This window comes from Dendrobium catenatum, unplaced genomic scaffold, assembly GCF_001605985.2.
Source record: "Dendrobium catenatum unplaced genomic scaffold, ASM160598v2 fragScaff_scaffold_853, whole genome shotgun sequence".
Classification (NCBI taxonomy): domain Eukaryota; kingdom Viridiplantae; phylum Streptophyta; class Magnoliopsida; order Asparagales; family Orchidaceae; genus Dendrobium; species Dendrobium catenatum.
In genome coordinates, this window is record NW_021319315.1 from 809,723 (window position 1) to 823,111 (window position 13,389).

The 13,389-nt window shown below is 37.1% G+C and overlaps 1 protein-coding gene across 1 annotated transcript; it reads left to right on the forward strand.

Annotated features, from left to right (window-relative positions):
* The first annotated feature begins 9,943 nt into the window (after window positions 1–9,943).
* LOC110106110 (glutaredoxin-C7) lies at window positions 9,944–10,619 on the forward strand. The gene has a single exon (XM_020835874.2). The coding sequence runs from the start codon at window positions 9,988–9,990 to the stop codon at window positions 10,345–10,347; it is 360 nt and encodes a 119-aa protein (XP_020691533.1). The 5' UTR covers window positions 9,944–9,987; the 3' UTR covers window positions 10,348–10,619.
* The last annotated feature ends 2,770 nt before the right edge of the window (window positions 10,620–13,389 follow it).

The following is a 13,389-nucleotide window of genomic DNA, read 5'->3' on the forward strand; positions in this document are numbered from 1 at the left end:
AGTTGATATCCGCATATGTCAGTATGGATGTATATTGTCTTAGCAAAATATAATTGGATCACCACCATCATTAGTCTTTCACAAGATATCCACCATTGGTCATTCTCCTCATATCAACCATCATGAGCTTCTCACTTTTCTATTGGCAATACACTCTCTAACTATCTCCTTCAACTCTCCACCCAACCATCGATCAACATCAGACAACTTCTACTCGATCGTCGATCGCTGATGGACTTCTGCACAAAGAGAATCAAAATTCTCCTTATCTACTAATAACCTCTAGTTCTCCTCCTGAATACTATTACAGTCAGATCTTCTCAAGTAACCCTCGTATACATGCAATAGTTGATCTTCTCCTATCAAAGGTCGTCTATTAATAAGATAGTCTCTCATCGTAACTTCTTCTATACAAAAGAGGGGCATTGAAGCTCGATAGGGGATGCCACCTATCTTGAATAGTGGAATGCCTCTATTGTAAGAAGAAGATTTGGAAGAGAAGAAAAAAGGAGGAAAAAATCTCCTTCTACATAAAAGAGGGGCACTAAAGTTTGATAGGAGATGCCACATATCTCAAACAGTGGAATGCCTCTAATATAAGAAGAAAATAAAAGAAGAAGAAAAAGAAAGGAGGAGAAATCTTCTTTTATATATGAGAGGGGCACTAAAATTTGATAGGGGATGTCACCTATCTAAAATAATGGAATGTCTCTAATGTAAGAAAAAGAACACATGATAAGAAAAAAGGAGGGGAATGATAAAAATTATAACTTCTAAACAAGAGATGGGCACAAAAATTTGAGTAGGGGATGTCACCTACCAAAGACAATGAAATGTCTCTAATGTAAGAAGAAGATCAGATGAGAAGAAAAGGGAAGAAGGCAAAAAATTCTAACATCTACACAAGGAGATGGGAACTGAATTTAAGTAGGGGATGCCACCTACTAAAAATAGCAGAATATTTCAACTGTAAGAAAGTTAGAAGGAGAAGGGAGAAGAGAGAAAGAAGCATTTTTCCCTTACCCAAAAGGGTCTATTTGTAGGAGGAAAATAGATGGAAATGATTTGAAATTTGGGGGGAAATTTGCCTCCAAATTATTTAAGTTTTTTAAAAATATCTCTAAGAGTTTCTGGAAATTTTTTGGTCCTTTTATTTAATTTTCAGAATTGAAAAAAGGACGGCCCCACCTAGAAAAAAATTAAGCTCTATTAGGGCCCCTTCATGGGACATAGAAAAAAAGTCATGTGGGCCCCAAAATAAATAAAATAATAATAATAAAAGAGGCAGGCGGCACTGTTCCGCCACCCGCCAAAATATGCAAAAAAAGTGTGGGCCCGGATCAATATATATATATTGAAAAATTATTCGACGGCCTTTGCTCTTTCTGGCTAGAATTTTCGACCCAGAAAGTTCAAATCGGACATTTCTTTAGCATTTGGAATCATTTTTCGACTTTCTGGACTCAATTTTGACACTTCTGAAACTTAACAAAGCCATTTTAAGCAATTTTGTGCACTTTGAAATATTTTGGAATGACAAATTGCCTCTAAAAATTCTCCAAAAAATATGAAAATATTTTTGAACTTCTAGAGCTTCGATGTATGAAAATAGGGGGCAACTGATATATTATCAAAAAATTATGTTGTTTGGGCACGAATCTTGATGCAAAATCAAGTTGAAAACTTCAAAATTTAAATTGAAAACCATCTAAACTTTGATTTCATCAAACTTATAGTTGAATTTAATGACTCAAAAATAAGAACCAAACGACACCAAATTCAACTCAATCTGAGCCCAAATGAGTCCAAATCAATGACCTAAAGCATATTCAGAAGGTTCAAAATATAATTTGGATTACCAAACAGTCTCCAAATGTGACATGCTTATAGTCGAATTGAGCTGCTCAACGATACAAATCCAATGAGCCCAATATCTCAAAATTCTAATATCATTAAGACATTCAAATGTCTAATAAATGATCTATGATCAAGGGAATCAACAACGACCATCAATTCAAACTACTCTCAATTTAACACTGAATTTCCTCTTATTTAGTAGTCATGTCACTCTCAAAAAACTATAAATAGACTCATCATTTATCATAGAAGAAGGACCAAGCAAGAAGAGAAGAAAGAAATAGGAGAGAATGAAGAAACTCCTACTTGACCACCGCTAGACTTATGCCCGTCGTCAGACTTCTATCCAACGCCAAACTTCTGCCCGTAATCGGATTTCTTCCCGACATCAAACTTATGCCCATCGTCGGACTTCTACCCGACGCCAAACTTGCACCCGTCGTCGGATTTCTACTTGACGTCGAACTTTATACCCGTCGCCGGAATTCTTCTTGTCGTCGGTCTTCTGCCCATCATAAGACTTATACTCGTCTCCGTACTTTCATCGGACTTCTACCTGACGCCAAACTTCAACTCTTTGCCAGATTTCTACCTAACGTCAGACTTCTGCCCGTCGCCGGACTTTTGCCCGTCGCCTAAATTTCGTTGAACTTCTACCCGATGCCAAACTTCCACTTGTCGCCGGATTTCTATTTGATGCCAGACTTCTACCCGTCGTCGGGTTTTTGTCGGACATCTACCCAGACTTCTCGCCAGACTTTTGCATGTAGCTAGACTTTCATTTGACTTCTACCCGACGTTAAACTTCTGCCAATCGTCGAGCTTCCGACCTCCATCGCTTGCCGACTGAGGTCCTTCCGACATCTATTGTCGGATAATGATATTTATGGCTACTATCACCCACCAACTATAGTCCTTATGACCTCTATAACCTAACTATAATCCCCTTCGACTACCGTCACCAGAATATGACCGACCTTCGTCGCCCGCAGACTATGGTTCTACGGACCAAACAAATGTATCAATTGTGATTTTTCTTATTCCCACCATGTAATGCACTCCATATAATGTATATTTGTTACATCAAGCCATGGACTTCCCCCCAAGGAAGGGCCTCATTTGTAATCAACTATAAATACTGGTGGATTCATTCAAAACTGGGTCAAGCCCCATAGATTTTTCCCTATTCAGGGTTTTTCCATGTAAAAAATTTGGTCTCTTTTATGAACGCTACACCCTCTATTTTTATATGTATGTATGCGTGATGAATCTTCGTACAAAACTAAGACCTTAAACTTTATACTTCTCTATTGTCGTGAATATTCTAGGACGCAACAATTAGATTAGATGTTTTATATTTATTACAAAATGCTATCAAGTTTATATTTAATTTGACAATAAAATTTAGACAATTTAAATATAACTATTGTAATTTGAATGTACGATATATTAGTTTTTAAACATTTTTTTCTTATTATTTTTAGCTTATAGTGTTATTTTAAAGTTATAATATGTTTGCATAAACTGTTATAAATTTTTAAATTTAAATTGTTCCATTGAAATGCCGAATGGCTGGAATTTTTTTCGTAAGTTGCTATAGGTTTCTGTCAATATATTCGTTGGTAATCTTTAATAAAGGGGTAGTGAAAGAAGTATTGATGGAATAAGGGTCAGAAATATCCACCAAATTTTTGAAAAAATATTTTGCAGGAAATTTTCAGTGGCCATTCTACTAGAAATTCCGCCAGAAATTTCAGTAGATTATCGACTATATATTTTTTTCAATATTTTCTACGAAAAGTTCGGCCAAAAAGCCCACCGCATTTCGCAATGGATTTTTTTGGACAAATCCATCGGAAATCCTTCAACAATACACCCTACAAAATTTATGGCGAGTCAGCCTCTCTAAATTTTTCCATATGGACTGGAGCCATGCTCCATGCATATTAAAATTTTAAATTAAATACCCCATAAAGAACACTAGAACTAAATAATTTTTATTTAAATCAACTCAAAAGTTTAAAAATAATTTAAATTAAATTATAAACATATATAATATATTTTTCACAAAATGTTAATTCCATACGCGAACGTTGTCCGCGTCTGCCCTAACGCGCCGCGCACTCGAGCGGTCGTGCCTGCCCGCTGTCGCTGCTAAAACAAGTGGGGTCGGGTTGACCCGAACCCGAAGTGGGTCGGGTTCGAGTCCAGAAAATCAACCCGTTTGCAAAAACGGGTCGGGTCGACCCTAACCCGAATAGTGTTGGGTCAATTTCGGGTTCAACCCAAATCCGACCCGTGACCCGAAATTGACACCCCAGGGTACAATTATCTCATATCAATTTCTTTTTCCCAAATAGCTTCTCTATTTGATTGATGCTTTTAGTACTTCACTTTAAACATTAGAATTTAGTTACTTCTTAATTTTCTAACAACATATACTAAAATTATTTTAGACTCCTCTTTATAACTCAGATCACGCTATATCACTCTATCATTTTCAAACATTTGACTTTCAGAATCAGATAACAATTTTCTCAAAGAAGATATGTGAAACATATTATGAATCTCGGACATGTGTTAAGGTAATAAAAAATAAAAAGCAAAATTTTCGAGTCTTTTAATCACTTTAGAAGGTCCAATGTGTCTTGAACTTAGCTTTCCTTCTTTTCAAAACATGTTTATACTTTAAATCGGACTTGTCTTTACATATAGAAAATCCATAATCTAAAACATACATGACCATTATTCACATCATAGTATCATCCTTCCTATCTTGTATAACTTTTAATATATCTATAATCAGGTGAATTTTTTCAGTAGCATTATTTATCAAAGTTAGCTCTACCAAATTTCTTTTTCCTTCCTCTATCCAAGTCAAATGTGTCATTCATTTCCTACCATACAAGACTTCGTAAGGGACTATGCCTATCCTAGCTAGATCTGAAACTATTATTTTATGTAAATTCAATCAGAGAAATATGATCTTTCTAAATTTCATGAAAATTCAGTATATATAATCTGAGATCTTCTAATATTTTAATAGTTCTTTCAGATTGTCCATCCATTTATAAATGAAAACTTATATTGAAATGCAGTTTTGTTCCTAGCCATTGTTGAATACCTCTTCACAGCCTAAAAGTAAATCTACTATCACGATAAAAAATAATGATCCATACAATCTAATAATTTCTCAAATATACACTTGAGCCAACCTATCTACAAATTTAGTCTATTAGATTAGAAGGAAATGGCCAGACTTTGCCAAGCATACCACAATAAAGTATCATGTCGATATCTCAATCTCAAAACACCTATAGTGAAGTCTATTATTTCTTCTCGCTTTCACTTATGAATAAGCAACAACTATAATATAGCACTTACTGATAAAGCTTTCAATCCTTGGAGCCTAGGACGAGCTCCTCATCCAAAATAATTGGACATGGTTTCCTTGATTAGGGATGTAGTTGATTTATTTCAACAAATATGAATAAAATCTATTAAATATGAAATAATTTAATCATTAATCTGAATTATCCCCAAAAATAAAATACTTATTATATTATGATAAAATTTTAATATAAAATATAATAAATTTAAATATATAAACGTGCTGACCTAAAGATTGATTATATATATATATATATAAACATCACTGAAGGACTTAGGATGCTACAAAGGTTCAAAACAAGGCCGCAAAGTTGAGCCCTTGGTTTCCAATAGGCCATCCAAAGGGCAGTTGGAAGACACTAGCCTTCATTTTGTCATTCCAAAAGCGATAGCCCCACGCAACGGAGGAGAAAAGGAGCAATTGACACTGAGGTGCCCCATCGACAAACTGTAACACTAAACATCAGCCACACAACCAAAAAATAATAGTTATAACAAGTATAAAATAACATGATATGATGATCCTTCTATAATGAAATTTTACTCGAGATAGCCTATTTTATTTTAACAATAATAGTGGTATGACAGTCAAATGTTCCACCAAAAATTCTGTCGTTTTGTGCTCTCCAAATGCTATAATTGGTCGCACAAGTAATTAACAGATAGAAGTTTTTTAAAGAGCCAGACACCCCCTGCTCAAAGATACTGCCAAATGATTGGTGGAGGTTCAGTCGCATAAGAAGATCACTCAGCCAAGGCACGAAGCTCGGGATAATAGAGAAAGAGTAGTGACATTCGAAAAAAGATAGGAGTGGGATTCTTGGTCGGAGAAGTGTAATGGGCAAATATTTGTGGAAGGTGTCCCACGGAAAGCAAGCACGTTGACAATTTTAAGCCGACCCTCAAAATCCAACCATGCAAACACAGAGAAACGAAGAGATTATCTTTTATGTCAAACATAATTGGGCCAACTAACCAAAGGTTGAGAAGAAAAAAAAAAGTACAAATTTTTTTTTTCCTTTTAGCCAGTCATAGATGTTTGATGTTGAACTCAGTAATAGGGATTAGACTGTTCTTAGAGGCTATTGAAGGTGGGAAGGGATTCGAAAGTGCACATTTATCATTAATGATGACTTTGGAAAAGCCCCAAGTAGAGAAGGTGGGAAGATTGTTCTCAATGAATTTGTTGTTAGTCAAATCAGCAACAAAAAAAAACCATTGCACCACTAGTCCCAGAGTAAAGAAAGTTTATTGGAAGTGTAGATGGAAAGAATGATGCAGCTTCTAATATTACCAGCAATTGTACAAATATGCTTTAAGTATGCCGACATATGTGGTGTAATATGCATTTTCATGGGGATTGATATTTATAGTGCCACCAATCAAACAGAAGATTATCAGAGCTAAGGAACCTCGACAAAAGAAAGGAACAAAAAGCATGGTAAAGAGAGTATATAGAAGGGATGCCTACGCGACCGTTAGGTTTCGATTTGCAAGTGTCTTTCCACGCAATAACATAAAGTTTCCTCATGTTAACATTACCGAAGTAAATAAATCTAGAGCACATCCTGTTTATTAGTTTACAGCTGCCTTTGGGTATGAAGGAGCCCCTGATTCAGTAAACCAACGTGTTGTATATAGTGAATGTTTAATATTGGATTATGTCAACGAAGTACAGAGTTTTAGCTTTCCACCTTCCAAATGTATGCCAAACATAATTGGGCCAACTAACCAAAGGTTGAGAAGAAAAAAAAATCCTTTTAGCCAGTCATAGATGTGTGATGTTGAACTCAGTAATAGGGATTAGACTGTTCTTAGAGGCTATTGAAGGTGGGAAGGGATTCGAGAGTGCACATTTATCATTAATGATGACTTTGGAAAAGCCCCAAGTAGAGAAGGTGGGAAGGTTGTTCTCAATGAATTTGTTGTTAGTCAAATCAGCAATAAAAAAAAAACATTGCACCACTAGTCCCAGAGTAAAGAAAGTTTGTTGGAAGTGTAGATGGAAAGAATGATGCGGCTTCTAATATTACCAGCAACAGTACAAATATGCTTTAAGTATGCCGACATATGTGGTGTAATATGCATTTTCATGGGGATTGATATTTATAGTGCCACCAATCAAACAGAAGATTATCAGAGCTAAGGAACCTCGACAAAAGAAAGGAACAAAAAGCATGGTAAAGAGAGTATATAGAAGGGATGCCTACGCGACCGTTAGGTTTCGATTTGCAAGTGTCTTTCCACGCAATAACATAAAGTTTCCTCATGTTAACATTACCGAAGTAAATAAATCTAGAGCACATCCTGTTTATTAGTTTACAGCTGCCTTTGGGTATGAAGGAGCCCCTGATTCAGTAAACCAACGTGTTGTATATAGTGAATGTTTAATATTGGATTATGTCAACGAAGTACAGAGTTTTAGCTTTCCACCTTCCAAAGAGGTAGTAATTTTCTATAAGAGGGGTTGGAAATCAGATTGCCTTAATTAATTTTTTGTAGAAGATATGAAGGCCTAGGTATTTCATAGGAGAATCAGATTGAGTGAGATTGTGAATGGGTCTGATTTGGGGAGTTTGTGGGCAGCCTTTGGAGAATAAGATAGTACTTTTCAAAGGAATGACATGAAGACTCGAGGAAGTAGCAAAATGGTGCAAAATATTGTTAAGAGTGGAAGCATTCTTCAACAAAGCTTTTCCGAATACAAGTATGTCGTCGGCATAGAGTAAATGGGAAATCGAGACACTACTAGCATCCAAGCCGGTGAAGCTCCAGTTAGTGGTAGCTATGTCAAAACAAGACGACAAGACATCCATAACAATACTGAAGAGGTAGGGACATAGAGGGCAACCCTAATGAAGCCTGGAGGTGGAATTAAAGAACCCTTCAAGTGCGCGGTTAATGCAAATGGAGAAGTGAATTGAATATCTTTGATACAAGCTTTGATGCATGAAATGAACCTCTCAAGAAAACCCTTTGCTATTAGTCTCTGAAAGAGAAATTCTCTAGAGACGGTATCATATGCTTTGGTAATATCGAATTTGGCATAAAATAACTTATCCTTAACCTTCTGGTTGAAGTCCCCAAGCAAGTCAGATGCAAAAAGAATGTTGTAAGAGATAATCTTCTCCTGAATGAAAGCCCCTTGGCTAGGGTTGATGATAAGAGGCATCACAGCTTTCATCCTATTATCAATGATTTTAGCAATAAACTTATAAATTAAATTGCATAAAGAGATTGGTCTAAAATCTTTAATGTTCACTACAGGAAAAATATCATTTTTCGGCGGACATTTTCGTCGGAAAATGGCCATAATCTGTCAGAAAATTACATTTCCGGCGGAAATTTTATCGCCGGTTACACGCGCATCGAAAAAGGACTTCCGGCGTAAAATAATTCGCCGGAAACATTTCTGACGTATTTCCGACGGATTTTTCGCAGGAAAATATTTCCGTCGAATTTTTAATGAGCCGGAATTTCAAGAAAAAAAAATCAGTTACAGCCAACCGGCCCGCTGCTCCAGGACCCCAGCTCGCACACGGTGGACACAGCGCTCAGCGCTGAAGCCACGGCCAACTTTGTCCGCCTGCTTGAACCGCCTCGCCCGAGCCGCCCCAGTCCGCCTTGCCTGAATAAATTCAATAATTTAAGTTATATTTTAAAATAAAAAATATTTAATTTAAATAATTTAATTTAACTTAATTTTTTTAATTTCCGTCTGAAATTCCGCCTGAAATGCATTCGGAAAAAATTCGTCGGAAAACCAATAAAAAATTATGTCGGAAATTCGTTGAAAAATTTCCGTCGGAAAGCCACTGGAAAATCCGCCGGAATTTGTGACGATTTTATTTCCGCCGGAAATTCTGTCGGAAATGAGCTGTTTTCCTGTAGTGGTTGTTGGCATGTGAGAATTTAGGAATTAATGCAACAACCATGGCTTTCTCTTGTATGGGCATGTAGGCAGTAGAGAAGAAAGAGAGCACCACATCACAAATTTCAAAGACAATTGTGTTCCAAGTAGTTTTGTAAAATTTGAATGTGAATCAGTCTAGATCGGTAGAAGAAAAAGAGGGACCCAAGAAGATGATGTTCTTGATTTCTTCCACAATGACAGGGTAATTAGAGAGAGAAGGAGGTGGGTCGGGATAGTGTTTTTGGGCGGGATAGTTATGGGATTGGGGTGATTGGGAAGGGGAGAGTTAAACTAATTGGAGTAGTGGCTGATGAAGGCATTGGAATTGTCGGAGGAGAGAATCCCATGCTCAATGTCAATTTCTTTGATTAGGTTGTAGTTTCTCCTAATGCTTAACTCCAAACTCTCTTGTTACGGAAAAATTAATAGATGCGGGGTGCGCACCAATCGCACAAACATTGAATACCCAGCGGTACCCAGCGGTACCGAGTGCAAATACTGCTAGATATCCAATACTTATGCGGACGATTCTTCCCTTACGCACTCCGCACCTAATAATCTCTCCTTGGTATGGGTCCTCCTTGCCTAACGGGATCTATAGTATGCTTACATCATCCAATGTTGGCGCCCGCGCATGATAAGTTATAACTGTAGCTCTTTGCGGGCACCACATGACGCAACCTGAGCCCTTCGCAGTCCACGTGACGCGAGCCCGCCGATCACGCTGCTCCCTTCGCCATCACGTGACGTCACCCTCCATGTGAAATATCTTTATTAATAGCTCCATCCTCCTCTTCAACACAACTCCCCTGACATCTACGCCAGCCATGAGAAACGACGCGGTGGCGGAATCCAAGAAGCGGCCGGCCGCAGCGCTAACAATCGACGCCGGAGAGCCGCCGGAGAAGAGAGTGGAGAGGCTGATAGAAGAGAGCCCCGTGGTAATATTTAGCCGGAGCTCTTGCTGCATGTGCCACGTCATGAAGAGGCTGCTCGCCGCCGTTGGTGTCCACCCCACCGTCATCGAGCTCGACGAGACTGAAGATCCTGCAGCGGCTCCGGTCGCCATGATGCCGGCGATGTTCATCGGCGGGGAGCCCGTCGGTGGAATTGAGGGGCTTATGGCGCTGCATCTTAGTGGGCGGCTTGTTCCTAGGCTTCGGGAGGTAGGGGCGCTTTGTGGGTGATGTTGTAATAATGTTAAAGACTGAAGGGTGTAAAGATATGCTTGGCTTGGTAGTGGAGGTGGAGTTTGTAAATAAAATTATATGATGATGTAAAAGGAAAAAACGAATAGTATTACGTAAGACCACTAAAGTTGCAAGTTTTCTACGTTTCTTTCGGATGATTCTCATCCGGTTCGCTATAGTGGACCGTCCGGTTCGGCTTGTTCGGCTAAATATCAAGCAGTTCAAATGATTTTATATTTATTTATAAAATTTTGCTTATTTTGGAGGAATATAATTTTGATTATATAATATTTGTAACTTTCTCTATTATTATTTGCTAATTTATTGGAGAAATTATTTTATGTGATCACCGAACAGCATCCATAGAAGAATGAGAATACGTCATATCATTTTTTCTGTGTATCGTTGCTGTGTAATGTTCAGTACCAGATGATGTGACGCATTCTAATTCCTCTTTGAACCGTTCGGTGACCGCACAGAATAATTTCTCCACTTTGTTGCCCTCCATTTTCCTGAAAAGACTGTTAATTATTGAATTTTTTTGAAGGAAACAGAGCAAGTTGCTGAAAAGATAACGTGGATGGAAGCTGGGCTCTCAGCTGGGGCTTATGGTATCACATCCACTGTCTTTGGGATCTCAGCGACCAGAGCAGGAAAAAGTACCGAAAGAGAAACGAAGGTGCAGCGAGATCAGGGCCTTCATATTTTCAAGTATTAATTTATTCTTCGTGCAGCATTCAACATAATTAAATATTTTTTTATTTATTTATTATAGAGCTCTAATCGATCAACAAAAATATTTTTGGGGAGAGTTGATCTGAGATCTTAGAGTTAATCTTCAATAATTGTTAATCTGATCTTTTTAAAATTATTGAAAAATCAGCTTTTCTTAGTAACAGGTGGTTGTTGAATTCTATTGTTGAGTGCTGAGATATTTGTGATGGTAGCAGAAGAATTTTGTTAGGAAAGTGATGATGATAAAACTTACAAGTAAATAAATAAAGGCAAGAGAATAAACAGTATAGATCTCTAATAAAAGATATGATTATATGATAATATGATTTAGGAAGATAGATCTATATTCATTGTCGCTATTAGATCAAATATTATCCTATTTTTCTATAAAGTAGCGTGATGAATTTGCACTTCATATGAATAAAGACAAAATGCCATTTTTTATATGTTAGGGATTGAGGTGGAAGACAATAACCTATTCTAAAGAAGAGAGCTAGACAACAAAAAATAATATATTGATTCTGCTTCTCACCACGTTTAGTCTTTTGCTATAAGGGCTTCTTTCTCTCTCATTATAGTAAAATTGTCAATTATTGACAATTTTTTCTGGAGGTTAGTATAAATTTTCTGGCAGTTTTGAAAACTACCGGAGGTTTTTTGGTGGTTTGTTAACTGCCGGTATAAACCGCGTAGGAAACAAATTGCGGCAGTCAATTTTCGACGACTAAATTTTCCGACAGCTTTCCGGCGGCCAACACAGCCGGTAATTTCCTGCGGTTGGTTAATTATTTTTAACCTTTTATTTGTTTTGCTTATTTTTTAGAGGAAATTCAAAGATGGGCTTACTTGTTAATTTGACAAAGTTTTTAAATGGCATCAAAAACTCAACTAAAGCTCAAATAGCTACAAAATACAATCAAAAGAAAATCTATGGAGTTTAAGATCCCAAACTAAGTACATAGAGAGAAGAAAAATATGGCAAGAAGCATACCCAAAAAGGATCTGCAACAAAGATTGATCGTTTAGTGGCGAGAATGTGATCGAAACCACAAAAAAAAGGGCAATAAATGAAAGGCCTTTTCATTTCCTGAAGGCATACAACTAAGGATTAGCCTGAAGATCCACAAGAAGACAACGCGCCACAGAAAATTCAAAGAGCCCACAAAAATTGGAGCAGCAACCAAAGGAAGTTCTAAAGGGAGAGCACGACGAAACACCACCCCACAAGCCTACAATCAACACCTCTAACCAAAAACAACTTGCAAATAACTAAAAGAAAGAGAATAAGAGCACTGAACTTAAAAAAAAATGAAAACGGGAAACAAACCAACCAAAAAAAGCAAACCATCAGGCTAAACAAGGAAACAACCGCAACACACCAAGCTATATATATGAGGAGCAAAACAACCAAAGAGCAAAAACAACAGGAAGCACCAGGCTCCAGTATGGCACACCACTATCAAAATAGGAGCAACAGATGTCCAACACCAACCACCCCCAAAGAGGCTCGAACAAGAAGACAACAACTGCACAAACCAAAGAAAGAACACAACCAAGGAAAGAAGAATAGAAAAACAAGGCATAAGTAACCCAACCCTAGGTCCAACAAAGCTGATCAGAAAGAGAACAAAGACTAGCCAAAAGAACTAAGAAATAGACTTAGATCTAGCAGCTCTGCCAACATAATAAGCAAAATTTTGCACCACATTTTTATTTTTTTTTTCTTACTTTTTTTGCCTAATACCATAGAGAATCCTTCATTGTTAACTTGCACAATATTTAAATCTATGTCCTCCAACAACACATTACATCTGCAATCATTAATTTCTCCATCACACCAATTATCACCCTAAAGATCACAAACCTAGTCAAAATGATCCACAAGGTCAACAAAGTGTAACACCTGCTGATGCAACCCACCACCCAAGTTAATACACTCATCATCAGGAATAGGAAGGACCAATAAGTTAATAACATGAACGCTCCTAATTAGAGACATCCAATCCTTTAAGAAGGAGAGGAGTGACCATAGGATAAGAATCATAATCCACATTTAACATGCTATTATTAGGCTAGAAATTTGTGTTATCTATAATAGAGGAAGCTATTAAAGAATTGCCATAATTATCAAGAATAAGAATAGGGTTAACAAACTTATCCATATTTATGCCCTCACAATCCAGAGCATTGATGAAATAGCAACCGAGTGAATAACCACATGAATAGTCCTATTATTATTTTCACATTAAAAGGTTATAATGGAGATAGAAACGAATCCTTTTCCAAAAATAAATTTTATAAAGG

What these genes read in the sequence shown, in the direction of transcription:
- LOC110106110 (XM_020835874.2), top strand. Translation starts at nt 9,988, where the DNA reads ATGAGAAACGACGCGGTGGCGGAATCCAAGAAGCGGCCGGCCGCAGCG.